The sequence below is a fragment of the Populus euphratica genome, unplaced genomic scaffold, assembly GCF_000495115.2.
Source record: "Populus euphratica unplaced genomic scaffold, PopEup_1.0 scaffold18.1, whole genome shotgun sequence".
NCBI lineage: Eukaryota > Viridiplantae > Streptophyta > Magnoliopsida > Malpighiales > Salicaceae > Populus > Populus euphratica.
In genome coordinates this window covers 102294-129428 of record NW_011499881.1, presented here as the reverse complement: position 1 = coordinate 129428, position 27135 = coordinate 102294, and the positions used below count along the sequence as shown (strand labels likewise).

At 34.8% G+C, this 27135-nt stretch overlaps 2 protein-coding genes and 2 pseudogenes across 3 annotated transcripts; 2 read left to right on the top strand and 2 right to left on the bottom strand.

Annotated features, from left to right (window-relative positions):
• Positions 1 to 373: 373 nt before the first annotated feature.
• LOC105129296 (probable pectate lyase 5) lies at positions 374 to 2352 on the top strand. The gene is made up of 4 exons (XM_011031287.1): positions 374 to 513; positions 638 to 1378; positions 1460 to 1598; positions 1700 to 2352. The coding sequence occupies exons 1-4, from the start codon at positions 407 to 409 to the stop codon at positions 1919 to 1921; spliced, it is 1209 nt and encodes a 402-aa protein (XP_011029589.1). The 5' UTR covers positions 374 to 406; the 3' UTR covers positions 1922 to 2352.
• Positions 2353 to 4236: 1884 nt separating this feature from the next.
• On the bottom strand, positions 4237 to 9242 carry LOC105129297 (T-complex protein 1 subunit epsilon). 2 transcript variants are annotated; one of them, XM_011031289.1, is made up of 10 exons: positions 9127 to 9241; positions 8862 to 9080; positions 8383 to 8701; positions 7071 to 7419; positions 6637 to 6769; positions 6445 to 6497; positions 6043 to 6145; positions 4973 to 5139; positions 4768 to 4881; positions 4237 to 4651 (listed from the first exon to the last, which is right to left on the bottom strand). In XM_011031289.1, the coding sequence occupies exons 2-10, from the start codon at positions 9058 to 9060 to the stop codon at positions 4481 to 4483; spliced, it is 1608 nt and encodes a 535-aa protein (XP_011029591.1). In that variant the 5' UTR covers positions 9061 to 9080; positions 9127 to 9241; the 3' UTR covers positions 4237 to 4480. The 2 variants fall into 2 exon arrangements, with proteins under 2 accessions (XP_011029591.1, XP_011029590.1); XM_011031288.1 differs by having other exon boundaries at positions 8862 to 9242.
• Positions 9243 to 11901: 2659 nt separating this feature from the next.
• LOC105129298 (anther-specific protein BCP1-like) lies at positions 11902 to 12950 on the top strand (annotated as a pseudogene).
• A 4511-nt stretch (positions 12951 to 17461) lies between these two features.
• LOC105129300 (cleavage and polyadenylation specificity factor subunit 6-like) lies at positions 17462 to 20338 on the bottom strand (annotated as a pseudogene).
• Between the last annotated feature and the right edge of the window lie 6797 nt (positions 20339 to 27135).

Here is a 27135-nt window from a genome sequence, read left to right as displayed (position 1 = left end):
GTAAATTAGTAAAGTTAACACATGTTCTCTCCAGATTTGTTTTTCATCATTTTTTTATTTATTTAACTTTGATTTTTTTTCCTAATATTTTTTAATTTTTTTAATCTTGATCCTAAAAAAATTAATTCAACTAGTCATGTATCACTGAAAACCACTCTAATAAAAATCTAAACAAGAGAGGGATTCTTTAACGGCTCAATCTGACTAACCAAAACATCTCGGGATTTTAATTTTTTAAGAAATAAAAGAAAACGAAAAATAATAAAGTCTGGGTCCACTATTATTTTTCTTACCAATTAAGCTCTTTTACCCCTATCTATTCCCTTTATATAGGCACCTCATTCCTCCAAGTTTCTCACAAATTTCTAGTGTCCAAATCCTTCCGTTTGAACAAATTGAGAGAGTAATGGCAATCCCGCTCTCTCTTTCGATCCTCCTGCTTATTCTAGCTCCAAATTTTATTTCCTGTTCGCCAGTTCAAGATCCTGAATTGGTAGTGGAGGAAGTACACAGGTATAATATTCTCTAGCCCTTTGAACAGTTGGCGCTAGCTAGCAATTAAAATTAATATATGTAAATGTGCTATATATATCTTGGAAATTAATGTGACACGTTTTTCGTTTCCTAACTGTTTCAGGAGCATCAACGCCTCTAGAAGAAAATTGGGTTTCCTTTCTTGTGGAACCGGCAATCCAATAGACGATTGCTGGAGGTGTGACCCCAATTGGGAGAAGAATCGGCAGAGATTAGCAGATTGTGCAATTGGGTTCGGTAAGCATGCTATCGGTGGCAGGGATGGTAAGATATATGTAGTGACAGACCCTGGGAATGATGACCCTGTGAATCCCAAGCCAGGCACTCTTAGGTATGCTGTTATACAAGATGAGCCTTTATGGATCATTTTCGCTCGAGACATGGTGATCAAGCTGAAGGAAGAGCTGATCATGAACTCTTTCAAGACGATCGATGGAAGAGGAGCCAGTGTGCACATTGCTGGTGGTCCATGCATCACTATACAGTATGTGACCAACATTATAATTCATGGTCTAAATATTCATGATTGTAAGCAAGGAGGGAATGCTTATGTGAGGGATTCCCCAAGTCATTATGGATGGAGGACTATATCGGACGGTGATGGGGTGTCGATATTCGGAGGCAGCCATGTGTGGGTGGATCATTGCTCTTTATCCAATTGCAATGATGGGTTGATTGATGCGATTCATGGATCCACAGCCATAACAATCTCAAACAATTACTTGACCCATCACAACAAGGTCATGCTCTTGGGCCATAGTGATAGCTATAAACAAGACAAGAACATGCAAGTCACCATTGCCTTCAACCACTTTGGAGAAGGGCTTGTGCAGAGGATGCCAAGGTATATATACAGAATCTAAATCTAGACGGATATGTAGAGCCATGGTGTCTAAATTCTCATCGTGTCTTAATTAATCTGCAGGTGTAGACATGGATATTTTCACGTGGTAAACAACGACTACTCACATTGGAAAATGTACGCAATTGGTGGCAGTGCTGATCCTACAATTAACAGCCAAGGCAATAGGTTTCTTGCTCCCAATGACAGATTTAATAAAGAGGTAATTTTCTGTGAGGGCCAAACTGATATCTCTTTCATGGCACATTGATCGATAGATAGAAGAATAGATAACCTAAAAATGTGTCAAATCAATACTTTCAGGTAACTAAACATGAGGATGCACCACAAAGTGAATGGAAGGGTTGGAACTGGAGGTCTGAAGGGGATTTGCTGTTAAACGGGGCATTCTTCACAGCATCTGGAGCTGGAGCTTCCTCTAGTTACGCCAAGGCATCCAGCTTAGGTGCAAGACCATCTTCCTTGGTTAGCTCCATCACAGCAGGAGCAGGTTCACTTGTTTGCAAGAAGGGTTCCCGTTGCTGATTAGTGGCTTTGCACAGAAGCCCATCAAGTGTATAATTCAACCAATAAAGGTTAAGCAAATTAAAAGTGAAAAGAAAGGTGAAAAAAGGAAGTTAATAAGGCCATTTGTAATTATTACAAGGAATCAGCTAGCTATAAAGGATTAGTCTATACTAATTTGTCTGCTTTTTATGGTAAAAAACAAAGAGCTGCCTGTGTCCATGAAACCCACCATCACGAGAACCTCAATCGGAATCTTGACGGCGCAGAAAGAAAACAAGAGGTAATGAGGCCTCGCATAGTTGTAGTTGCACATCAATCTCTCTCACACCCTCTCCTACTCTGTACTCAGATCGCATGGGAGGTATGGAAAGTGGATCGAAACTTGAGAAGTTGAAAGAACATGTACGTCCTTGTAGCTCTATTTAATGGGGCCATCCCTTTTTTGCGGACGTGCAACTGTTCACTACGACTTTGTCTGTTTAAGGGGACCAATTCCTTATCAGACCATTCACCTGTTCACTCTCGCTGTCGGTTTTATTTTTCAAAATGTTTTTTTTTGTTTTAAAATATATTAAAATTTTAGTTTTTTAAAATTTAAAACTAAAACAAATTAAAAATTCACAATGTCTAACAAAACTGAACAGTAAAAAAGTGCAGTTGCCATAAATGATACCACCAGACCCTTTCCACTAATGGAAACCACATACTTCAGTCGGCAGAGATGGAATTAAATAGATGTTCTGTTTACCAGTTGTCTCATTCTTCGTGCCTCATTTATTTATCCTGGCGCCCGATTGACCGATTCCTCTCCAGCCCCAGGCGTAGCTTGTTCGTTCCATGGCCTCGCAGCACGGTTTTCAGCTTGTATTTTCTAGCAACGCCTGCTAATAAAAGGTTGAAGAAGTAAGTCAAGTTTCGAGTGACCCTGAATCCGGGAACGATAGGGATCCAAAGAGCTAATTTGAACCTGTTCGTACCGCATGCAAATGATTCATTGAGAATGGATTATTTGCCTTAACTTAGCGTTAGACGGGGAGAACCAATTGTTTCCGACCAGTTGCAACTCCGATATCAGCCCAATCTCAGAAAAATCAACCGGGACTTGCGCCAAACAGCTTAACTAATACTACTTGTGGTTCTTATTCAGGTGGTAATATTTTTGGTTTTGAGGTGAAAAATAGATGAAGATGCGGATTGGATCTAGATATATTAGGCTCGGGCTCAAGTACATGAAGATGGTGGGGGTGCCCACCCAGCACAACCTGGGCAACATGCCACTAAGGTTGGGCATGCCACTCCCAGTAAGCATAACAGTGGGTGTGCGTCCAAATAACGGGCTCGGGCTTCTATATTGAGGTGTGGGCTAGTAGAGGCTCGGGTACCATACCCGAGTTCCTGTACCTAGATAAAAATTGAACTCCAATGAAATATCCTGAGTTCATGCATCTTGATAGTAAAATAATAGTTAAAGTTCAATTTATAGACGTCATTCTCCCTCTACCTAGGACAAAAATAACAGTGACATTCGACCTATTGCATCTACATCATTAACAGACAACAAGGTCCACCATGTGTTCCGTTGCGCATCAACTGCCTTTATACAGTGCCTCAGTCTCTGCCAACCGGAACTTTATTGTCTACCCAAATTGTGAGTAATTAATTGAGGGGCCTGGTGAATTGAGAGCAGACCAGCAGAACCGAACCTGTATAAAATGCAAATGTCGATGACACGTAGTCATTGGATAAACGTGTTTGGTATTATTATATACAATCGCGTTTTTCACAATTTTTTATATTAATATGTTGAAATAAATAAATAAAAAACTACTAACAAATAATAATTTAATAATAAACATACAGGTGAAAACAAAATACCAAAATCACAAGGAGATCAAATCGAGACGTCTCCACTGACCTGAATAGTGGGGTACATTACATTCCTCGACAGCCACCTCTTGTACGACCTCACAGGATCACTGGTGGCTACACTTTGATTACATTGCTTTTTTTTCAATTTGAATACATGCACTCATGAAACTTGATCAAGGTTATATAAGAATTTTAAAATTATAAAAACAACATCAATCTAGGGAGCATGTCAAAAAATTAAATTTGTGAACTAATCAGTGCAAGCACCCAGATAAAGAAATAAAAATCACAAAATTCACTCTCTTTCCATTTCCATCCACCAAATGGACGCCCTACTACTATCATATGGGCCGTGTTTGAACCCAAGTCCACGTAGAAAGGTGGCCAGAAAAATGGCATCGAGGAGGTTTATGGATGGTAGGAGCTGAATCAAATGAAATTAACAAATTGAAGAATAAAAGTAGAAAAAGCTAAAAGGGGGCATCATGTAATATCACTAATCAAAGAAAACAAGCAATAAAAATCAACCACGTCAAACACGCAAGGAAAACCGATTAAAATCCAACGGGCAATACAAAATCTGCAACCAAAACAAGCTCTCATGAAACAAATGTCTGTATCAGAGTGGCTCGAAATGCTGCTTCAGGCCAGTAGAACAATCTGGCCTCAGTTGATTGTTAAGCAGTGTGATATCCGACCTTTACAAGATCAGTACTCAGAAGGAGAGATGACATCATCAATTTTTAATATCATTTTGACAACTTGTGTTGCAAGAAAAATCTGCTGCTGCTTTCCAATAAGAGTCTCAAAGACGTTTTGCTCGCGCATGTCATTTGTACCAGCATCATTGCAATCTATTCCGCAGTAATGATTGTTCTCCTGCAAATTCATTTTTGAAAGGAAAATTAAAATAACAGCTGTGATGATGGTGAACTACGGGTGCACAAATTGGAGCTAGATGCGAGGGGCACTGAAGGTGGTCATATCACGTTTACCTTAATTTGCTGAGATTTCACTGCAGATAATGTCTCAATTGGTTGGAGGCCGCTATTTTCTGCTAGCGCCATAGGGACAGAATCTAAAGCATCAGCAAATGCCCTGATGGCATACTGCGTATAATGAAAATGAAAGCCATCAGTATCAATAAAAAAAAAAAAGTACACCCACCCACACACACAAAATAACACGAAAGAAACTTACCTGCTCAACTCCTGGATATCTATCAGCTGCAGCCTCCACAGCAACTGAGCAGGAAATCTCAGCTGAGCCACCACCATATACAATAGAGTTGTTGCGAATAAGATTCCTGGCCACACACAACGCATCATGGATGCTACGCTTTGTCTCCTCAATTATCATTTTGTTACCTAGTAATCACAAAACAACAAAACCTTGCATGAGATCAACTGCAAAATCTTAAAGACAGGGACCCCCCTGCCTTCTTCTTTTTTTAAAAACATCTCCCTTTGAAACTACAATAGGTCTACATATCAGACGTGAGCAAAGGATGCCTTTGCTTTCTTTAGTAGTTTAGCAATTCATCTATGATAGCAATGGAATGCATCCAAACAGCATAACAAGGAAAAAGAATAAGAAGAAGAAGAAGAAAATACAGGTCCAACACACAACATGAGGCATCGACACAATTTGCATGAAAGCTTCACTTATGAAGAGATCTTTCAACTAGTTCGTTTCTCTGCTAGAATTGGATGATAATTAGATGTTAGAGAGCAGGCACAATCGAGTAGTTTCCGAGCAGCATTAAATATACTGAGCCATCAAAGCAAAGCAGCACAATATCTTCAAAAAAAATCTATTGTAGACTTTGAGATCATCTCTAGCTTGCTTGCATACTAGTACACAGGATTCCATAGGAAAGCAGACACAATGCAAGAGTAGACTGTGACTTGTGAGCATCAAACATGTAAGAAATAAAGGAGTTCAAACTTCAAACAAGTTTATCCCAAACATAAATCATACCTCATGTATATCAAGCTTAAATGGTGACTCTACAATGCAACAAACACTTCTTTTCCAGTAAGAAAAAGAGAAGATATACCATAGGCACAAAGTCTGTCACCCATTTACTGGGGAATGAAAACATGAATGCAAAAGACTCCATGTAACAATTATATTTTGAAAGAACACAAAGTTAATTGCCATGCAATAACAATTATATTTTGGAAGAAACACGGTTACTTGCCACAATATAACAAGCAAAAACAAAATCAATTGCAATAAAGATTTTAAATGGATAATCTAAATCTTACCTCCTCGAATAAATATGGTTACAGCCCTCGAATTTGCACAGTGTTCAACATACAACATTCTATCTTTGGTAGTGCCAAAAGCCTTTTCTCGAACCAAACCAGCCTTCACACATAAAACAGTAAAAGGAAAGGAAGAATAACACGTCAGTGTCATCTGTGCTACATGAATGAAAAAGGTAACTGCATGAATCAATAGCGTCCAGTCACTAAAATGCAGGAATCTTTATTGCCTTATTGGTTTGAACGCCTTTAAAATTCTTAAACCTGACTCAACTAAAATACTGATAAATAGTCTTCTTCTAAAGGATAGAACCAGGCTTGAGAACACAAAAATATATGATGCTATTATATCCGACCTCTTTTTCCCTAATTGAAAAGAGCAAGCAAATAAGAAAAATTTACCTTTCCCAGCTTTTCAGGTGTCAACTCCTGGAACCTTGGCACAATTCTTCCACCTAAAATAACAAGACCCCATCATTTCATTTATAATGACTAAATCATGACAACAGATTATTGATGTGCAGGTGTTCCACCCAAATACATAACCATATATATATATACTAACACCTGGAGAGAGGCTTAATTGACACGAACCTGTAGCTATTGCGATCAGCTCTAACTCTACACCACCAACCCAGCGGACAGCAGGCAAGTTCCTGTGCATTAATAAATGATTTGCCTCATCATCAAACCCCCATTGACAGATAACCAAGGTTGCGCCAACATCCTGAGAATCAGATTTAAGGGGGGAAAAAAGTTACAAGCAACAAAAACATAAAGAGCCAGTAAAATAAGTCTCCTAGTGACTCCAAAAGCAACCCGCCAAAAAGCATATTATCAAAAACCTCATACAACCTGAATAACAGCCAGATGAAAAAAGAACAGTCAGAAATTGATGAAACCAGAGAAAGAAAAAAAATATAGGGGAGATGAGTACAGCAACAAGTTTAATATACAGTAAGAGAGATGCGCTTATACAATTGTGTCATGTCAAACATTTATTGATGGTTACACAAACTGCAACCCACCTTGCATTTCTGAACCATGACATCAAAGTACTGCTGCTCTTGCTTGCGCAATGTTTGAAACTTTTCCACTGTATCAATGTCCACCTTATGTTTAGTCTTTGGCTTAGGTGGTTCAAAGGGGCATGTCAGGATAGCAATTTTTGCATCTTCAATTTGCTTTGGCATCTGCGGATGACTCATTTCCTTGTCAACAAGTATCCCATATATTAGTTCAGTATCTTCCAACTTGCCTCCTACTTTCCCTTCAACTTTTATCAAATCTAAATTAACATCTTTCCTCTCTAAATCTGCAACAGCAAGAACTGCTTTAACTGAAATCTCTGCTAAACTGCGCTTGCACCGATTCACACTGCAAAACAAAGAGACATGTAATAATCACAATGCATAGCATGTGTCTAGCAGTAAAGGCATTCAACTAGCACTCATCTTCCTAGCATGCCCAAATTCAAAGTCAAAACACCTTTAATAGAGAATGGGAGTTCCCAGAATGTAAATGGTTTGCAACACACATGATTCACCTACTCAAAAATCCAGTTAATGCACATCTTTACAATCCCTAATTTGATACCAAAACCACATGCCTCAGTGGAGATTTAAAGTTGAAAAACCCTAAACTCAGCTATGACAGTGCTCCATACATATGCATGAGGGAAGAAAACCTAAAAACAGCTTAGAATATTTATGGAAGAGGGAAATATAAATAGGTGTGATAAACTATGAAGATTTATATATGGCATTTATCATTTCTACAAAACTAGGAATATTTATGAATCATCTGGACAGTCATCGCACTAAATTCCACATGCTAAAAACAACTACTCTTTGCTTATGGTGACACATGCTAAGACATCTCGTCTTGTGACTTTGGTTTGCCATATTTTCAGTTTTCCATGGTCTCTATGAGATGATTTAGGCATTTAGAGCAGTGCCTATAAAAAAAAAAAAATCCTTCCTAAGCATTTTTGCAGTTTGAAGTTTGATAGAGTTATTAACAGGCAGCAAATGAAACACACAAAAAGGTATTTTTGATAAGATCCAAGCCACTAGCATAAAATTATAGGACTCTGTATCGTGGTGCAGAGCCAAAGGTTCATTAAGAAACTTGTGGTTTATAATAGATTACATCACCGGATACACAAATGTACTGAAATGCACATACACGCAAGAAATTTAAGAAATAGGTACGCACAAAGAGAAACAGTCTACTGTACCAATAATATAACATAAACAACAATGAAGAAGAAACAATGAACATAACAGCAAATCGTTTGACAAGTGCAATACCACAAAAACAGAGCAGAACCAAACTTACATCTTGGAGGACAAAGTAGTCATGCAAGTTTGAACCAAGGGCTCAATATTATTAACTCCAAAATCATACTTCTGAGAGATCTTCTCCAAATGCTCCACAGCAATTCTAGAAGCAGTCTCATAACCCTCAGCAACACGAATAGGGTGAATGCCGCGCTCCAACAGCTTCTGAGACTGCTCTAAAAGAGCACCAGCCAAAACAACAACACCAGTAGTCCCATCCCCTATTTCATAATCCTGACTCCGCGAAAGCTCAACCAACAGTTTTGCAATCTGATTGTCCACGTCCATTTGCTCCAATATCGTAGCACCATCATTTGCTAATTTTAATTTCACAGATCCATATCCATAATTAGTAAATCACAAACCCTAAACCCTTATAAAAATCAAATCGAAGTGAACTTGAACTTTTTTCTTAAAAAGAAAACCCTATATTCAGTGGCGAAATAAACTGAGAGAGAGAGAGAGAAGGGTACTGACTGATGGTGACGTCGCCGTCGGGACCCTGGAGCATCTTATCCATACCTTTGGGACCGAGAGAGGTGCGAAGGATGCGAGAGACGGCCATACCAGAAGCAATGTTGGCTTTTTGAGCATCGAGACCTCTCAATCGAACCTTCTGGTCTTGTTCCTTTATTATTACAAATGGTCTACCGAATTCATCGAACGCTAACGCCATCTCTCTCTCTGTGTTTCAAGTAACAAAAAAATCTACTAAAATCGAAATAAAAAAATGAAGATTTTTTTTCCAACTTCTTTGGTTTCTAGGGAAGGGAGTGATAGGCGAGAAGAGTGTAGAAGGAAGTGATTCAGTGAAATGAAGAGCTAGTAGTACTTCAGCATAAAAGAGAAGTGAGAAGAAGCGCCTCCGAAATTTCAAAGCCCTAACTTGATGATGCTTTTTTCTTCTTTTTTTTCATGGGCTTACAAGGCCTTGGCCTAAGATATTTATCAAGTGTGCCCGGCCTTTACTCTAATGGGCCCAATAAATCCCTGATTGTGTTTATATATTAACTGAGTGAGTTTGGAAACATTGTTGAAACCGTATTCTCTTGAAAACAATTTAAAAATATATTTTTTATATTTTTAAATTATTTTAATATATTAATTTTAAAAATAAGTTTTAAAAAATAAAAAAATTATTTTAAAATATTTATAAAAAAAACACTTTAAACTATAACAACTACTATAATTTCAAATAGACGCAAATAATTTACAGTTTGATTCATAAATAATATAAATTATTATGTTAACATAAATTATTATGTTAATGACAATTGAAAGTTAGAGTTGTGAACATCCTATACGCGAACTAATAATAATAATAATTTTTAATTTTATCTTTTAAATTAAATTTATAATTTTTTTTGATATAATAATTATTTTTAATTTTATTAATAATATTAACAGTATTGAAAATAAATATAATAATTTTTTTTAATTTTATTAATAATTATATTAATAATATTAACAGTATTGAAAATAACGAAAATAAAAAAAAACAAGAATAATAAATTAAATTTAAGTATCTTAACTCTCATAATCACACCAAACCTAAACTGCATTGTCACATATACCTGTTAAACTTGTCAACCATGAGACACACAAGTATAAACCTAACTTTACTTTGGTTAGATCTTGCAAACTTGCAAGAACCACTCTGTTTGGATGTAGCAAGCTTGGTAGACCACCTTGGTTAAGTATTGCAAGCTTGTTATAACCATTGTAGCTAGATCAAGTAAGTATGCTAGACCCACCTTGGTTGTGTTTTGAAAGCTCGTCAGACATATGTAACTCGGTTCTAGCAACTTCACGTGTTTAAAAAGAAAAAAGAAAAAAGAAAAAAGAAGCATGATTATCTTAATCAATTTTAGACACAAAATCCAATTGCAATCTCTTGAATCTAGCAAAATCCAAAAAAATAATAATTAAAATACATAGTGCAATCACATGGTATTTATATCTGCCTAGAATAAAAAGAAACAACAAAGAAACCATTGCTATTCTATGCAAAATTAACTAAAATCTTATCAAACTGCATCAAACTACATCAAATCAACACTTTCTTAATAACAACCACTCAATCAAGTACATTGTAGGTGAAACTTGTATCCAACTATCAGCCCTTCTACATTGAACAAATCAAGAGAATGACAATACAAAAAACATCCACCGACAACAAACAATCCCAGCATGTCATACACACCATCAAAAAATAGCAAAAAACAAATTGCTTACAACTTATCATAAGAGTCAATTAATTCTTTTTTAATAAATATTGCTCAAATCCACGTGAAAATAGTCACAATCTATAGTATATGGCTGAGCTTTTTTAGTTTTTGTTATAACTTCATTTCGCAGTTAAGTTTTGATTTTTAAGTATTGTTTGGCACATCGGTGCAACTATTATTTAAATAAATTTTGATTTTTTTTAAAGTAAATTTTTTATACCCTTTTATTTTTATCATACTGATATTAAAAATAAAATTTTAAAAATAAAAAATATTTTAATATATTTTTAAATAAAAAATATTTTACAAAATTATCTCTGTCACCTTCTCAAATACCCTCTTCATAAAAAAGATTCACTTTTTAAAATAGAATAAGTTATTTAAAATATACATTTGAATTTGATAATAACTCCCATTTATATTGTAATCATATGACCTTTTATTCATGATTTGAATTCTATTAAATAATTAAAATATTTTATTATTAAGAGTTTGTTTAACTCCTAAAAAGAATTGTGTTGTGTTATAAAATTAAACACATGGTAAACTGTACTATATTTTCAGTAAAAGTATTTAAATTAAAATTACTATTAAGTACAGGACTTAAATTAAACAGTTTTTTTTTAAATAATCATTTAAAAAATGAAATGAATTCTTTCTTTGAAAAATACACAACTATCATAAAATAATACAAGTAAAAAATAATCAAAACATTACATAATTACTATTTTTTTTGTAAATAGAAGTACTAAGTAATTCAATTAAAATCTATACAAGTTAAGATATAACGCACTTAAAAAATAATTGAGATTACTCAATTTTAAAAATTTTAACTATATAATTAAATATTAGTTAATTACTATATATATAAAAAAAGAAAAAGAATTGTAGGTGGTTAATTTTAAAATACTCAAGGTTATTTTTTTATTTCAAATAAAATAAAAAGTTTTCTATCTTAAAAAAGAACATCACTTCCCATTTTTTTAAAGTGAAAAGTAATATATCCTTCAAATAATTTTATAAAAATCACCTGCTACTTTTAAAAATTAAGCATCAAATTATATATATAAACAAAGCAATGAATCTAGAAAAACAGAGGTTCAAACAGGTTCTAATAAACTAAAGTTTTTTATTCATACCTTTGAAGAAAATTAAAGGACATATTAAATTGCCATCCACAAAACAACTATTTAGCAACCCAGTAATTAATTAATTAGTTTTTTTAATGTATGATTTCGTGCAGAAGCAGATAGAAAAAAGAATGCTCGATGCATCATATTCTTAAAAAAAATGAAGAAAAAATAGAAAGAAAAAGCAACATGCTTTACAAACTGATCGACGGATATGATCATCTGACTCGATGGAACGCAGTTTTCCCTGCAAAATGCAAGATCAGAACATCCATGTCAAACTCTGTAAGACAACTATGGAATCACTAAAATTAGATGAGTAGCCTAATTAACAAATTTTCCCTACTAATTCTCTAATTATTGGGAAAATCTTAGGTGTTTATTCAAATTAAACAGCCAATAACTCCCGAGGCTACGTGTGGTTTTCCTCACTCCCCGCAGCAATCTTACCGAATTACAGGTTTATTAACAATTAGTGATTAGCATCCACACAGCTTTGTCTCCATAACCAAACGACTGTGTGTATATAAATATATACACGAAGCACCTTCTATGCTAATCCCTCCTCCATCATTGCGGTGTTTCTCTATCCCCTGTAGCTAGCTAGAGAACATCTGCATTCTCATTCAATCGAGTTATCCCACAAGAAGATTGAAACAAAATGGCAAGCAAAGTGATTGTTCTTGCTCTCGTCTTTTTTGCCATTGTTGGGTTGGCATCGGCAGCAGCACCTGCTCCTTCCACAACTGTCGTGCCAGCAGAAGCACCTTTGAGCGATGATTTTATCGGCACTGATGATGCTGCTGCACCCTCTGGTGGTGATTCCGTTGTTCCAGGACCAATGGGAAGTGTTGAAGCAGCTGGGGGACCTTCTGGATCACCCAAAAGTGATTCCGCTGCCCTCAAGTTCTCTGCCGTTACAGGAGTTGCCGCTTTTGCTGGCTACCTCTTCTTCTAAGCTAAGTTATATTGTGTAGTATACGTAAAAGATTTATGCATCTCAACTTTCAGTGCAAGAGGGGAGGGTTTCTTGCAATCGATGTCTTTCTATTTATATTGTAACCACCAATATTGCACCAGATCATGAGCTTCATGTATCAATCTCCAAAAAAAAAAAAAAATGATTAGTGGAATCATGTTCTTCCTTGATGTATTAAACACGCATTGATGCAGATTCTTCATTTTTCTTTTCAAACTCGATGCAAGGGACCCCTGCTGGTAATTAGTTAGCTCTGGGTTGGTGGACAACCCCTGCGCATGCGCCTACGAATCTAAGCCATTATAGTACTGGTTGAAGAAAATTTGGACCTAATCAATCATTTACACCTTCCTAACTCCATTTTCCGGCCATGGCATTGGAAACAACAAAACTGTTTTTCGGTTCCTCTTACGAGAACTGAGAATGGAACGAACAAGCGTAGTTACATTTCACTGCATTTTCAGGATGTTGCGGATCCCCAGTTCACAGACAATTACATTGAACATGAAGGAATTCTCCACTGAGGGTAGTGGGTTTTCGATTTCCTATCTTCTGCCATTTTCCTGCCTAGGATATGAAACAGGGAGCCAAACTAGGCCAAGTTAGGCTCTTGCCATCACAGAAAACTATGATTAGGAGAACGACGGCTTTCCCTTGGTAGATTATGACTCTCTTAGCTTACAAGCTGAGGATGCCTCTTACCGTTCAGGCCTCGAATCATTTAAAGGAAAAAAAAGGCTCTAGAAAGTGATTTGATCAAAACCGACCTGATCAATCATGTAATCTAGGCTCATACTGAAGCATATGATAATGGTCCAACAAATATATTTTAGATACATTAAAATAATATTTTTTTTAAATTAATTTTTGCATTAATATATATTATATTAATTTAAAAACAAAAAAATTAATTTTAAATATATTTTTTAAAAATTTTCATGAAATCACCCAGGCTGGACCGAAAGAGAATTTCATACCTAATTTTAAGCGAGGTTACAAGATCATCATTGCAAACCCTGGAAAGGAGTAGGCATTGGTTACAAGATCTTCATCAGGTCAGAACCTAACTGCAAGTAACTAAGGCAAGAAAAGACCAGGCATCGGTTTCAAGGTGATAGAAGGATCAGATGACTAGGTGTCATCTAGCAAACGGAAGGACATTTTAGAGTTTCTTTGCTTATATGTTTTAGAAGTGTTTTAATTTATTTTTTTTTAATCATTTCAAATTAATATATTTTAATATTTTTAAATTATTTTGATATATTGTTAAAAATAATTTTTAAATAATAAAAAAATATCTTTAATATATATTTTAACATAAAAAAATATTTAAAAAAAAAACCATAACCACACTGCCACTGCCAAGAATCAAACGCAATCTACAATATTTCTAAATCTAAATCATAATAACAATAAATCTGGAACAAACGAAGCATGGAAAAAATGAAAAGAAAAGGTGCTTGCCTAGGCTAAAAGGCCAAAGGAAAAGCACAGATGCATCCAGGCACGCGAGGTAAATAGATTAAATTTTCAGAGAACAGGCAAAACTACCTCCAAACACAAAAGAGCATGGAAAGGGAAATGGACAGCAATATGGCAATGCTCCTCTCAGTTTATGCACAGAACAAAGCTCAACTCTCCAGGTAGCACTTTCTCCACCCGCAACAAAACAAAAGGAAGACAAGAATCAACTGTTCAAACAAATGCATGCGGCTATCGTTTGGTATAAATTTCCACTCAGAACAATACTAGGCTAAGATAGTACTTACACTGGACACGTTTGATGACCGAAATACTAACAAAAAGTTCCAAAAAAATGCCCCAACACTTTGAGCAACTGGGAAACGTCAAAAGATCTTTTATGCAAAGCTGAAGGAAGAAAAGTAGACTGCGCAACAGAACTGCAGGAATACCGAAGAAACAAAACTTGAAGAAGTTTGAGGAAAGATGTGTAACGGTAGGGTATGAGAATTTCATTGAGAAAAGGCTTAGCATAACATTATCTTAAAGCCTTGCAGACCGACTTATCCGCAATCTCCCATCAATATCATAAAATTGCAAAGGAGAGAATGGATGCCAATCCAGTTATCCTCTTTTCCTCTCTCCACAAAACTACCCCCATATCACATGTAAAATTCCTAAATGAAACAACTGCACTAAACAGATCAAGCATTCAATAATAAAGCCCAATCAAATGATATCAAATTTACAACCACAGCTGTGCAGTAGATATAAAAACAAATCATTACATACTATCATGAACAGAAAAACAAAAGGTGAAGAAAGTGCATAAAAGGGACCAGAAAAATTACAAGATGCCTACAACAGCATAGTTGATACAGCTGTGGCAATTTTCCAGTTCAGGAAAGCAGTACGCATCAAGATCTGTGCCTGTCCTGGTATACAAATTACAAGAATATTGAAGACCGAAAATCTAATAAACATCTTATGAAAAACTCTACATCCTAATGAAAAACCAGAAAAGGGTATATACAACAAAAGATTCATCAGAACTACAATATACAAGGAACTGATGACATAAACTCAATTCCGGGGGAGAAAAAACCTAGATTCTACTTTGTTACAGTGGAAACGGCTACTCATCATTATACAGCCTTAGCCCATCTCTGACCCTTCTGACATCAGCTAGGATGACGAATTGCAGGCAATCAAATATGTACAAAAAAGAGCCTCATCATCAGTACAAGGCTTTTTACAAGCTCAAAGAAGAGCTATGGTCAAATAAACAAGTGAGGAGGCTATGCTATGGACCTAATACATATATTCATTTACAGAAGGGAGTGGTGTCTAGTGATTTACAAAATATAAGCATGATGCTCACATCCCAAAACTTGTCACAGACATCCCATACTATGTTCTACAGCTCCACAAATACAACTCATTCTAAACATATTACCGCAGGAGCATTATTTGAAGATTCCTAAATGATGCTTGAGGAAAGAAAGAGAGCCAAAAATATCATGGCTTCTTTTGCAAACTTTGCAGTCGAAAACCATTATGGAAGGAACCAATGAAGCTGCTCAATCTAACACATCTTCCCCCAGACATCAAAAATTGATCAATCATGAAAACAAAGAGTTGCCCAGTCCACTCCCTGGATGGATGATAAAGGCAGAACCCTTATGTCAATAGGCATGTTAAAAGAAATTAATGAGTCAAAAGACACCACTATAGAATTTACCTCTACTACCCAAATATATTAGAATGAGCATTGCATATTCTGAAGCAAATCAATCAAATTCAACTGTTCCCTAGTCCAATTTTTCACCGCCCTATCCTATATCAGGCTTCTATGACAGACAGACAAAATTATCTATGCACTATTGTAGTGTTTAGATTAAACCAACCAAATCTGCCAATTTCCTACAGTTGTAAGTTGAACAAATCAGAACTACAAAGATAAATATGAAAACAAATCAAGTACATTAAAACAGAGATAAATGAGCCTCAACCAGAAGAGGTACATGGGGATCAGGATTACAATTGTTGTATTGGTAGACATATTTCCATATGCAGAACTACTACCCTAAGGAGCAGTTTAATATTCAGCATGCAGTCACAGTTTGCAACAGTAACCATAAACTGAAGAAATTATGATAGGCTTGGTTGAATGCAAGATAACATAATGCAACGCAATGGAAGAATGAATGTGTAATTAAGGAAATAGCTATTGTTTCCTCCTTCCATTACATTACATTGCTAGCCAAAATTTTCTTATGGAAACTTCAAAGAGAAATAAGAAAAAATGAAGAGGATCAAAAAGGAAGAAGAAACAGCAGAATGAATCAATGCAATCGAACCCTCAATGAATGGCTTGAAAGCATATCAAAACCCAAGAACACCGAAATGAGAAGTATTGCAACCCTAAATGTACACAAAAAACCGTTAAGCTCAAAATTTAGGTCTTGAAAATGACCATCATGGCAATCCATTACAACCTATAGTTGAACCTTAAATGCCAAGAAAAAGCAAATAATTCACTTACCCAATATGTGTTGAGCAAAAAAAACAAAAATATAGCAATAGGTAGAAACACCATTACTGTTACTACTTACTAAATTGAACCTACAATGAGAGCAAAAACATCAACTGGCTTGTAACTACCAATGGTCTATCTTCCACAGCTAGAACATCGAATATTCACATGACTTGTTTTTCCTAAGTTGTTGAACTTAAAAAGATAGGATACAATAAGCTTGAAAAGAAAAATTCAACATTGACCCCTTTTCCTCTTCAAAAATACTACAAAAAGGTTCTGGACAAAGAATAAAGAGGTAATGGGAGGACCATGCAGATGGGCTGTTTCTTAAGGCAGGTAAATTAGCAGTGTGCAGAGATGGACATTCTACATCAAAGGCAAAATGTCTTCAAAGCCCATGCTAGCAACCATCAATGATGACACCACTACAAAAAATAATACTAGAAAAAGAATTGATGCAATGAAGTGAATAACCGCAAGCAAGTTTGAAAAGCATGAGATATAATCTAGCTACTTGAAAAACAGAAGATGGCCCAAATCATGCCAAATTCATGGCTAGATGCTTAAAAAAATGTAATGTCTACTAACTGTGAATAAAAAAATCCGCCAGCAAAAACTTTGAAGTGAATAGTGCTGAATCATGGCACTCTTAACTTTGCACTATTATAGACATCTAGCAAAGCCTGAAGCTTTCGCATAAGCAACAAAAAAAATATCAAAATGATAGACAGTATGCTAGCCATCATCTAAAACAATCCCATAGAGAAGAAAGTTTCATGCATATCAAGACAACAAGCACTCAAACAGAAGATTCAGGAAAGACATAAACCCAGTGGGATGCTCAGCTGTGGGATATTTTAGTCCAACCCCACAAGGCATATCCACATTAGCCATCCTACAAACAGTTACTACTAATGTTTTAAAGCATATAAATACTAAGTTTCAGGTGTTCAGCTAATAAAGTTCAGGTAATGCAGTAACAAAGTAAGAGATTAGCTATTCTCCCCTCCCAATCCAAACAAGTAGAACTTACTTCCTCTCCCAAGAAGACACCCTCTGCACCATCCTAGGAGGATGAATAGCATAGTGTTGTCACTCTGATGGTAGGCGTCTCCTCTTGCCATAGTCTACATCCCTTGTTCGAGACCTGTAATCTTCTTCTGGAGCCGCACGGGATCTGCTCCGAGCTCTTGAAGAAGAGTGCCCTCTATCCCGATCATCCTCATAACCCGAGTCACGCTCCCTTTGCCGATGGCCACGGTAACTATCTTTCTCTTCCTTGTACCTGTGCTCCCTTTCTGGCCTGTCCCAGTCTTGTTCCCTCTCATCACGGTGACGCCTATCAGAATTACCCGACCAGTCACGCTCAGAACCCCGTTCCTTTTCTCGAGGCACCGCTTGACCGAGCTCCCTTCTCATGGTTCCCCTCTCCATATCCATATTCAGAGGCACCCTCATCGCCATCATAACTTGACTCCCTTGTCCTTCTACCATGCTCTTCTCCCCATCCTCCCATGCTTGTGTCAGACCACATTCCTGGATTCGGTCCATCCATTCCAGAGGAAACCATCATTCCCATCCCATTAGGTGCCATTCCTCGGGCAAAAAAAGCTGGGTTGACATGTGGAGCCACCCCAGCAAGTCCCATTGAATTAACAGAAGGAAATGAAGGAAGCATGCCAGGAAAACCAGGACCAGCAAAACCCCCATAACCACCACCTCGTCCCATGTATAGTGGATCAAATCCAGCACCCATCATACCTTGGGGAGGCATCATTCCACCGGCAGGCCCACCAAATGCAGGACCTGCAAGGCCTTGTCCATACCCTCCACCATTGGCACCGCTTCCAACTCCAGCAACATTCCCAGCCATGTTTTTGGGACCCATGGCACCTCTTCCCCTCATTGGTCCACCCCCAGGTCCTCGGTTGAGAATTCCCTGCCCACCCCTTCCCCAAGCACCTCTTCCATAGTTCCTTCCTCCATCCCCACTTTGAAAGTTCGCATTACCACCTCTTCCTGCACCATCATTCATAGACCCCCTTCCTTGAGACTGAGTCTGAGGCTGACCCTGGGTTTTGTTCATGTAAGAAGCCCCCATCTGCTTTAGAGTTTGTGGAGAAGCAAAAGCCACAACACAAGGTCGTCCATTGAAAACATGACCATTCATTCCCTCTTTGCATGCTGCCGCAGCAGCTGCTTCATAGAAGTCAACTTGGCAATAGCCTTTAGACTTACCACTAGCCCTCTCATCAAAGAATTTAATCTCTTTGACCCTTCCAAATTGAGAAGCAAAACTTTCAAGCTCTGCATCAGTGGTCCACCAATGTAATTCTCCAACATAAAGTGTGGTAGAACCATTCTCTATAGGTGGCCGGACCTGATTTTCATTAACCATGGGGCGATTAACATCTGCACTCATATGCATTTGATTAACTTGCATCTGTGGAGCACCTCGAGGACCTGCACTGCCAGTAATTGGCAAAGGTTCAGGCTCGTTAGCATTTTTTCTACTCATATCAGAAGGATCAACCCCGATACCTGGGGGCACTGGTGTTGATTTCTGAAATCCCATGTTTCGCACTTGAACATCATGACTCATCTCTATAACCCTCCCTTTCTGAGCAACAGAAGATCCATCAACAGGCCCTACATCCTGTGCTTCAACAGCAACTGCCACCTGCTTCTGCTCTGGAAAATGGGCCTTAGCATTAGAATATATCCCTTCAACTGCAGGCCCACCCCCAGTGACAGCAAGCGCTTGTGAACCCCCAGTTTCAACCCTTGATTCATGAGCATTTCGAGTTTGGAATCCTCCATTCCCTGCTGTAGCAGGTGGGGCTGGCGCTTCCGAACCATGCATCTGCAAGAAATTCTCCCCAACATTGACATCATTATATAGATCATCATACTCGTCATCTTCTCCCAACTCTTCCTCTACAAGTGCAGGTATGGCACCGCTTCCCTGATATTGCATCTTCTCCTCTTCTTCGTAATCCATTTGCTCACCAGCCACTAGATTCAACAAAACATATACTTTTTAAACAAACCCCCTTATCTCCACCTATATAAATAAACAAAATAAGAACACCACCTACATTAGATCTTCATGGAAAAAGCAAAGCACTACATAGCACAGAAGTATCAAAGCAGCAAACTACTTAGTACCCATGTCGTTAAATAGCCAACAGCACGTCAATCTTAGTACTTAAACCTAGGTATCTTGAAAAACATGACAGGACTCGGATACCCATTACCATGAATAGAACTAAAAATCACAAAACCTAAAAATACCCATTTCCAAGATTCGAGAAATAATTAGAAAATCGAACATAGAGATGATTAATAACAGATTAAACAGTGAGTGAGTTCGCATACCTAGTTTCAGCAAGAAAACAAAGCCGCGCAGCAAAGCAGATAATAACAACCGACTAGCAGCTGTGCAAGAAGGAAGACAAAACCCAATAGAAATATCAACGATTTTACTGGAGATTTTCTGCTTTATCTTTGTAGCAGACCAGCACGCATGCCTCTCTCTCTCTCTCTCTCAGCTACGGTTGTAAATTTTCTTTTCTCTTGCCTCTTCTTTTTGGTGTTTTCTCCAATCGCTTCCGCCGAATTGTATTAACCCAATAGATAATAATAATAATAATAATCTAATGACTCCTTTCGTAAATCCACATTAATTTATCATCAATGTTTTTTTTTTTTTTTGTTACTAACTCTTTTCTTCTTTTTGGATAAAAATTATAAAGGTTGGCGACTAATTACAAACACAAATTTACAGTAAAAAAAATATTATCACAATAAAAATAATAAAACTAAATTCATTTTTATTGTTACTTTTTTTGACCTTTTCATAAAATAGTTAGATAGCTCATCCCACCATGAATGGAAGATAACTAGACTAAAAATCCACCCTCCATCACGGGTCATTAATGTTTCAAAAGAAGAAGAAAAGGCTTGATACTTGAGTCATTCACTTGTCTATGTCAAATAAAATTGATTAAATTATTAATTTAATTTAAATAAAAAACAACAATAAAAAAACAAACTATAAATAATCACTTGACAATAATAAATAAATAAATAAATCATCAATATCATATATATATATATATATATATATATATATATATGAAAGAAGAATAGATCATTGAAAACCAATTGTCACTCTATTGTGGATATCTTCTACAAGCAAAGAAGCTTTATGAGTTGGTTCAAATTATACTATAAAGAAATGCAAGATAACATAAAAAAGAAGTTACATTGCTCTGTAAAAATAAATTGAAGAAAACATAGTGAAGTGAAAAAAAAAAATTTATTCAATCAATTAATTCTATTTAATTATATTTTTTTTATTCAATCAATTAATTCTATTTAATTAAAAAAATTATTTTAATAAAATATATCTAACAAAGAGTGAAACATAAAAAGACACCAAATAACCCAGCGAGATAAAAAAACAAAAGATATAAAAAGCATATAAAAAATACAAAGCTTAATCTCTAATAAACTAAAAAAAACAAAACCATTAGCTTAAGAGAATGACAAAAAGAAAATGCAACCCTAAATTAACTTTCCACACTAGAATCTGTAAAATCTTAAAATAGGATTAGCTAAAAAAACTCAAGTTCAATAAATGATATAATTAAATATAAAAAATACAAAACTAAAAAATTTAGCAAAGAAAAAAAAATCATTAGAATAAAGATAAAATTTGATAGGAAAAACAATAATCAAGAGTCAAATCGTCTAAAATTTACACTATAAAAATTATCTCATATGACATAAATAACAATTAAAATAATAATATTAAATCAAACAAAATTAAAAAAAATGAGGATGAAGCTGAAAAGACTTCAATTTTCACGAGTTATTTCAAAATAAAAAAATATCAACCAATAGATCAAGGACAAAAAAAAAAGAAATAAATAAAATCAAATGAAGATGAAATTGAAAATAAATTTTATTTTTTACAAGTTATTTGAAATAAAAAAAATATCAACCAAGAGATTAACGACAAAATAAACAACAAAGAAAAACTAAGGGGTTGATTCGAGAAATTACAGGATAAAATGTAAGAATCGAGGGAGAGACAGAGAAAAAAAAAGAAAAAAAAATGGTTGTCTAAGTTAAAATGAAGCTCCGACATGGAAAAAATATCAAGATAAATTTAATGACATCTTAAAATAAAAAATTTTGTTTTCAAAATTAGTCATGCTTGTTCAAAGATAGCAAAGTAACTGACATGTTGACAACTGCCAACCTTTTTTAAAATATATCTCTTTATTTTTTTCAAATGACAAAATTAACCTACCTTCACTTTATCCAATAACAAAAAAAAAACTAATAGTAGAATATCCAAAATACTCTTAGGTCTAAGGCATAAAAAATAAAAAAAAATATTATCTTAAATATAATTATCATATTGATGTGATAAATAATGCTTAATTTATCCAACAAAAATACAATTAAGATTGTTTTATCTATTATAACTAAATCAGATATAAAGACAATCACTTTATTTTACAGTATATTATCAAACAAAATTCTATCTTTATCTGTTTTTTATCTTGTCTTTTTTATCTTCATTATTTTTATATTTTTTATTCCATAACAATCATAAAACATTATATTAAATATAATTATTATATTAATGTGATAGATAATGCTTAATTTATCTGATAAAAATACAATTAAGATTGTTTTGTATATCTTTATTATTATCATATAATAAGTTGTATTCAATATTTATTTAACTGTGATAATAAATTAAAAATAAAGAAAAAAACATGTATTAGCAAGAATGATAATAAAAAAATATTATAATAAATATTGATATAATAATATAATATTTTGATATAATAAAAAATTAGATAGTAACTTTTTTCCTAACAGAATTTTGTTTTTTGTATTTTCTAAATTGGAATAATTGCACTATTAATAAACCAATTCTACAGATTTTTTTAATTGAGTACATGAATTTTTTTTTTTTTCATTGAATACCCCTTCTTTTTATCAATTTTCAATCAAGCATTTTCATCCATCTTCCAGCATTTGTTTCGGCATTTGATGACATGTCACTTACATTTAAATTGACAGGGTTACTCCACCTTTTATTTTATAAATATTTAAAAGGGTCTCCCCTGCGCAAAAATATACAGATCCCAACGTCTAGAAATTAGTGCGAATAACTACGATCAAAACAAAATTGTGTACCTAGGCAGAAGGAAGTTGAAATTAGGTGTCTTTGAGCGTAACGATGCTTTTGTTTTTATTTGTTTTTTGTTTTTATATTTTTTCAAATAAAATACCAAATTAATATTTTATAGTATTTTTTATAATTTTGATGTACTAATACTATTTTTTTTAAATAAATATTTTAATATATTTTTAAATAAAAATAATAATTTTAAAAAATGTAAAATCGCAAGCACAAAATGCTCAACAGAACATCTTCGAACTCCCTCCTGTACACCAACTTACAGTCAACGCATATGAATCGCTCAAAGTTGCTAAGCAATCATAAATAGTGATTCCATCAATCATACATCTATTTTTTCCAGCATCGGATGCACAGTTCCCGAATGAAACTGAGTCCTTAATCAGATCAAACATTCTTCTACAAAGTGCAGATCGAAGTGATAGTGAAGCTGCAAGAAAATAAAGCAATAGATGGGACACAACTAACGATGGCATGGTTGTTTCATACAAGCAGTTGCAGTTTTCCACCTCAAGCAACAATGGCCGCTCAGAGTACTATGGGTGCCAATGGTCAGACCTTAAGCGGGATGCTGTTAGTTCTTACACACAAATGCAAGATTGAGCCTAAAATATAAAACATCGTATGCAAGGCCCTACAATGAACAAACCAGACGGCATGGTTTATATAGCAGCACATCAGAAGATTCAGAACAGCATCGCACAAGAAACTGCAATTTTTTTAATCTTACTTCAGACAACAAAATATTTGTTGAGGATAAAGGGAAATGAAAAGGGATACGGGAGAAAAGGAAAGTAATCCAAAACAATTAAAAATCTGTTCTTCAGACCTTCCATAGCATTGCAGCAATTCGCGAGCCATTATTCCTTAGGCACACATCATAGTTTACACAACAACAAACATCATGAATGCCCAAATCCTTCAAGCTTTCAGGACGTAGGACTCGCACAGAAACAGAGTCCTGCATGTGTTGTTGCGGGAACATCTACCCGTCATTACAAGGTATTGTTAGCTCAATCACGACCCTTCGAACACGGAGATAACATGACTGAATTACGAAAAAAACAAACACGTACAGAAACAAGCTAAACCATCCGTACAAGTCTTTACAAGCTCACAGAGGGGCGGATACTAGGTTAATAGCCATTACATGTCATGACCTTATAAACATATCCATTTACACGAGAAAGTGTAGTGCTTTACAAGAAATAAGCATGACAGTCTTAGAACTGATGCATCACTATTTTACAGCTCCACAAATACAACTCTCGCAAGACAATTTTGCAGGAGAACATTTTACAGATTCTTAAGTGGTGTTTGAGATAAAAATGGTGAAGGAAAATCATCAAGAATTCTTTTGCAAATGGGGGCAAACCAAAACCATTACATTAGGATTCCAATGAAGGCAACTCAATCTAACACATAGTCTCCAGCCCAGACAACTTTTCTTTTGATTATTTGCTGGCTTTCAATCATGGAAACAAAGAGTTGCCCAGCCCTTTCCCTGGATGGATGATAAAAAGAGAACCCACATGTCAATAAACATTAAAAGAAACTAATTTGTGATAGAGATCACCCTACAAATCCAACTATATGACTTAAAAATTAGATAGAACAATAACATCAAAACCAAATGGCAAACCAATCCAACTCAACTGTCCAGTAATCCACTATTTTATCAGTGTCCTATCGTTTCCTTCTTCCATTCCTTCACATTATCTTCCACCACATATAAGCGATTTCTCATAAGAGAAGTTGTGAGAAAAATAGGAAAATACAGACTTGAAGGATAGAAGAAACAAGGAAAGGCAGGAAGGAATATATACAATATTTCCTTCTGAAAAGGGACATAACAAACATTTTGATTGAATGCTAGCAAATAACCAAAAGAAAAGTTTTAACCCTCATTAGAACTGCAAAACTGGTCCATTTGGACCTTGAATTGAACTCCTCATAATTATCCATTACAACCAAAGACAAAGTGATGTAGGAGAAGGGCTAGGTGCCGCATCAAAAACAACTGAAAAACCATGAAAATACTATTATTTTACTTCCATAGAAGCTTGAGTACCATTTTAACGGAGACCAAAGGAGCACCGACCTCATTGTTCGATTGTATTCTGCTAATGCACAGGAAAATGACTACCCTAGAAATTGAGTCTAATAACCAAACACAAATATCCCCAGCTTGTGGCTATTGTCTTCAATAAATCCAACTATTATGAGCATCTGCGAATGAACAAAACATCAGCAATACATAAAGTTCTACTTTCCAAATTTTCATTGAATAAGAAATAAAAAGCAGCAAACGCAAAAACCTTAGCAGAACACAACTACACACACCAAGAAGACGATCTCAATGAAAGAAAAAAAGAGGCAGTTTAAATCCGAACCCACGAGAAATAGAGAATGTTAAGTAAGAGAGAAATTATCTTGCCTTTTGTCATGAAAATGAAAACCAACTTCAGGTGACTTTGACGGACACCACATAGAATTCAGATACTTCAAGAGCTAAAAATGAAAACAAAAGGAGTGGCATTGAAATAATGCCAAGAGCATAAGAAACAAGAAATGCGGTGAAAGAGGCCAGTTAACCATCTCAGCACCAAATCCAACTAGACATGCCATTAAAGTCAAGTATAGTATCTGAAGATGGCCCTGTTACTGTGGCATCAAACAGTGAGAAAAAGTGCATCCTGTTGTGATCTCCCAGCTTTGACTCTTGTTGATTCCTAAGGATTTTGAGCTCGGTATCCTCAATTATCTATAGTAGCAGGCACATGAGAAGCATGCATCCGCAAGAAATTCTCTCCAAAATTGACATCGTTGTAAGTATTATCATACTCATCATCTTCCCCGATCTCTTCATCAGCAAATGCAGGTATGGCAACAACACCAACTTGATACGCAGGTTTTCTTTCCCTCTTTTATCGCCATTTCTTCCGACTTAATGTAACTTCTATTTCTAACCGTCCAAGAGGATTAAAATGGTTCTTGAAAAAAAAAATGATGCAAGAGTATATAGTTGAAGATTTGATGCAACCACAAGTGTCAAATTATAGGTTTCAATACATTCTTTCCGTTATTTTCTCTCTCACAATTCAATACGTTGTCTTAAATTGTAGGGAAAGTGTTATTTCGACTCCATAGTTTATTATTTCTATTTTATAATCTATTTTAATTATTTAAATAGATCAATATATATATATATGTATGTATGTATGTATTAATTGTTAGTTTTCTATCCTAAAAACACTTGAAAATTATCATGGAGCTTTATTTTTTTTTTCAATTCAGCTCTACATTTTTTTTTCATTTCCTCTTTTTTTAATTTTAATTTGTTCTCTTCTTTTTTTAATTTCATTCTTAAATTTTTTTAATAATCACCCATATTGTATTTAGACCAATCAAGGTAACTAGATCATTTTAGAATAACTCTTAAATAGTTTAATTTTAAACATGGATTAAGAAAGAAGATAAATAGAAAAAGTTTTTTGCAATCTTATCATCATATACTATTTACCATCATATATTATTTACCTATCAATCAAGTTGCCTTTAAATCTATCACATTAATTAAGTTATTTTAAGATAGCTCATACACAATTTAATTTTAAACTTGAGTTAGATAAGCATTGAGATGTTTTTAGATATCACATATTAACTGAATTACATTAAGTAATTTTTATATAATTTAATTTTAGAAATTGAGACATGAATTTTTTTATGCTAATTTTATTTTATTTATTTTTAATTTAATTCTTAGAGTTTTTTTAACCATTGAGATGTTTTTAGATATCACATATTAATTGAATTACATCAAGTAATTTTTATATAATTTAAATTTAAATTCAAATAAAATAAATAGACATATAAACTAGTTTACATCTAAAAAGTATAGCTAAAAGTATAAATTATTTCTACTATCAAATTTTACCCTTTTTTGTAAACATCACCTATCAACAAATTTAATTTCTTTGAAAAAAAAATGTTTATACTATAGCTTTTTTCCTTTTATATATTATTCACCAATAAAATATTTATTTTAAAGTACTTAGAAATTTGAGAACTTTAGAAATTTGAGAACTTCAATTTTTATTTGCTTCTTATCTTATCCATGAATTAGTTTCTAGTTTTAATAATTAGAAAACAACATTCCAGTAAAAAAAAAAACATAAAAACTTCAAA

Coding starts and splice junctions, on each gene's coding strand:
- LOC105129296 (XM_011031287.1), top strand. CDS start 407: ATGGCAATCCCGCTCTCTCTTTCGATCCTCCTGCTTATTCTAGCTCCA. Junction 514..637: donor GTAGTGGAGGAAGTACACAG/GTATAATATTCT, acceptor TAACTGTTTCAG/GAGCATCAACGCCTCTAGAA. Junction 1,599..1,699: donor ATGACAGATTTAATAAAGAG/GTAATTTTCTGT, acceptor CAATACTTTCAG/GTAACTAAACATGAGGATGC.
- LOC105129297 (XM_011031288.1), bottom strand. CDS start 9,060: ATGGCGTTAGCGTTCGATGAATTCGGTAGACCATTTGTAATAATAAAG. Junction 8,702..8,861: donor CGACGGCGACGTCACCATCA/GTCAGTACCCTT, acceptor AATTAAAATTAG/CAAATGATGGTGCTACGATA. Junction 5,140..6,042: donor AACCATATTTATTCGAGGAG/GTAAGATTTAGA, acceptor TGTGATTACTAG/GTAACAAAATGATAATTGAG.